Here is a 3096-nt window from a genome sequence, read left to right as displayed (position 1 = left end):
TCCATTGTTTTATCTCCACCTTTTAACCTATTTTGATCCCTTCCCCCCACCCCACCCCCACTAGGGCTACCTGTTACTTGCTTGTCCTGCTTTCTACCCTTAATGTCACCATTAATACATTTTTTAGCTAATATCACCACCATTAACACCTCTTTGTCCTTTTGTCTATGACATCTTTGGCAATCTCTCCTTTGCCTCCACCTATCACTGGCCCTCTACCCAGCTCTACCTGTCCCACCCCCCCTCAAACAGCTTATATTTCACCTTATTTCTTATTCCGTCAGTTCTGATGAAGTCACACAGACTCAAAACGTTAACTGTGTTCCTCTCCGCAGATGCTGTCAGACCTGCTGAGTTTTTCCTGGTATTTTTGTTTTTGTTTCGGATTTCCAGCATCCACAGTTTTTTTGCTTTTATTACATTATGTGACTTACGCTTTCTTTGTAAAATGTGATTCTCTGTACAGTCTTATCGTTGTCTTTAAATGTTAACGGCGTTTTGGTGTGAAATAGATAGTGATGCGTTCATAAATTCATATTCTGTCGGTTGTGCTTTTCTACTCTCTTTCGACATGCTAACTAGTTGGTATATTGGTATATCCAAACTCTTGCAGCTGTATCATAGCTCATGGATGGGGTTGGTATCAGGTAATACTTAAGTAGCTCATTTCCCTGATCATCTGGCTGTCCATTGTGGCATCATCATCAGTGTAATAATCTGAGCTGTTTAACACCCTCCCCCTTAAGCAGTGACCGCACTGACTGTAGTTGCCTGTGAAGAGGAAGCAAATATTAATTGACAACCACCCCCGCCCCAAAGTTTGTAGAAATTCAAAATCAACGAGTGCCTTTTCTCAACGTGCTTGCATATCATTGTGTGTCCAGAAACATGATCAAAATGATGTCTAACCCTGCTGTGATTATTGACAATGGATCTGGGCTCTGCAAATCTGGAATAGTCGGTGACAGCATCCCTACATCAGTTATACCATCCATTGTGGGCTGCTCTAAATCTACAAAGGGGTCACGTAATCGCAACCTAAAAGACTATTATGTCGGCAAAGCAGCCCAAGCCAGAAGAGATGTCTTGTCTTTGAAGTATCCAATTGAACGTGGCATAGTGACTTCTTGGGAGGAGATGGAGATGATCTGGAGATATATATATGGTTTTGAACTGCATGTAAAATCCAAAGAGAGGCCAGTTTTGTTGACTGCTGCCCCATTGACTCCTTTCTTCAATAGAGAAAGAATGGCTGAAATCATGTTTGAAGGTTTTTCCGTGCCAGCTATGTTTGTTGCTATCCCAGCTACATTAGCACTTTATACATCAGGCCGCACTCGGGGCGTAGTCTTGGATAGTGGATATGGAATAACTGATGCCGTGCCCATCTATGAGGGCTACTACCTTCCAGATGCTGTACAAAGGCTTAACCTGGCAGGAAGTGATATCACTGAAAATCTTTGGAGGCTCATGTTGGAAAATGGGCACTCTTTTGCTGAAAAAATGGAGACAGAGATTGTCCAGGAAATCAAGGAAAAACTATGCTATGTTGCCCTTGATCCTAAACAGGAGGGCAAGAAACCAGCTGAAGAACTCCAACATGAGTACCAGATGCCAGATGGTACGCAGATTGTGGTCAAACATGAACTGTTTGGAGCACCGGAGCTGCTCTTTACACCTGAAAGTATAGGATTGAAGGAAACTGGAGTTCACAAGCTAATGTTAAGCAGTATTGCAAAATGCGAGCAACGACTACATAAAGAACTTTTTAGCAACATGTTACTATGTGGTGGCTCGACCTTCTTCCCAGGAATGGAGGAACGTTTGCTCAAGGAGATCAAGTTGCACACACCCAGTGGAGTACAAGTCAAAATCATCGCTCCACCAGAAAGGAACTATTCTGTTTGGGTGGGAGCCTCAATTTTAACAAGTTTGGCATCCTTCAAACATATGTGGATCACTCTTAATGACTACAATGACTTTGGGCCATCTGTGGTGAACAAGAGGTGTTTTTAAAAACTGTTTGTCACAAAGTGTGGCTATAGTGGCCAAATTTTAAAATGTATGTGATCAAATACTAGTTCATAGCTCACAATGTCTTGAATGTTGGTCAAATCAACAAAAGATTTGGAACTAATATTTCTTGCGGGTAATTCTGATTTGGTTTTATTTCTTGGCACCCTTTCTTTGTAGAAATGGGACCAGTCCTGTATTGTAGTCAAAAAATTGAGCTTAAAAACTATCTGTAATAGAGTCACTAACTTGTGAAAATGAACCTGTAAATTTGTTTTGGGCCTTTTCTTCATTGTCAGGTCATATGGTTAACAATCACCATGGTTCAGGAGTCCATAACTTTGCATGTAAACCATTTCCTCCTCCCTTCCCCCAATCAACCTCTTATTTGGTTACAGCATGCCATTGAGTAATCTGACAGGTCTCCACTATCATTGTTCTTTGACCATGAATAGGGAAGGGTTCACTGTGTAAAACTAATTGCCCTAACTACCCACAGCAGAGTGTCTCAGGTTTGATTCATGCTCTGTGGCATTGGCCATTACTTAAGGTGTTAATCCTAAACAGTGGAGGAGGCAGGCCAGCACATTGTTTCCACTTCTGATTACAATTTGCTGACACCTGCTGGAAAATGTACATATGGACGTAAAATACATTAAAATACAGTTAAAATACAGTTCTGTTGAAGGGTCATGAGGACTCGAAATGTCAACTCTTTTCTTCTCCGCTGATGCTGCCAGACCTGCTGAGTTTGTCCAGGTAATTCTGTTTTTGTTTTATAAAATACTTTAGATGAGGAATAGATGAGGTTTAACTCTGATACTCTCCATGGCTGAAGTGTCTGCAAATATATCACACACATATAGTGTTCCTATTTGAGCATGGAATGTCATTAAGTTTGAACATTCAGGGTAAAAATAGGGGACAAAATTATGTCTATAACTTTAGTAGAAGCATTTGGAGCAGCATTTAAATTAGCTCTTTATGTTTTGAAATGTAAAAAGAGAACAGGATAAGTGAGGGGAAAGGATACTTTGCATATGGAATTTTCATCCTTTTGTGCTCCATGTCCCTCATAACATT

General features: G+C 40.8%; 1 protein-coding gene across 1 annotated transcript; it reads left to right on the top strand.

Annotated features, from left to right (window-relative positions):
* The first annotated feature begins 897 nt into the window (after positions 1–897).
* On the top strand, positions 898–2016 carry LOC121280764 (actin, clone 302-like). Its single transcript, XM_041192932.1, has one exon. The coding sequence runs from the start codon at positions 898–900 to the stop codon at positions 2014–2016; it is 1119 nt and encodes a 372-aa protein (XP_041048866.1).
* Positions 2017–3096: the final 1080 nt, after the last annotated feature.

This window comes from Carcharodon carcharias, chromosome 8 (genome assembly GCF_017639515.1).
Source record: "Carcharodon carcharias isolate sCarCar2 chromosome 8, sCarCar2.pri, whole genome shotgun sequence".
Lineage (NCBI taxonomy): Eukaryota > Metazoa > Chordata > Chondrichthyes > Lamniformes > Lamnidae > Carcharodon > Carcharodon carcharias.
Note: the sequence above shows the minus strand (reverse complement) of the source record. Positions and strands in the feature narration are given on the sequence as shown.

What these genes read in the sequence shown, in the direction of transcription:
- LOC121280764 (XM_041192932.1), top strand. Translation starts at nt 898, where the DNA reads ATGATGTCTAACCCTGCTGTGATTATTGACAATGGATCTGGGCTCTGC.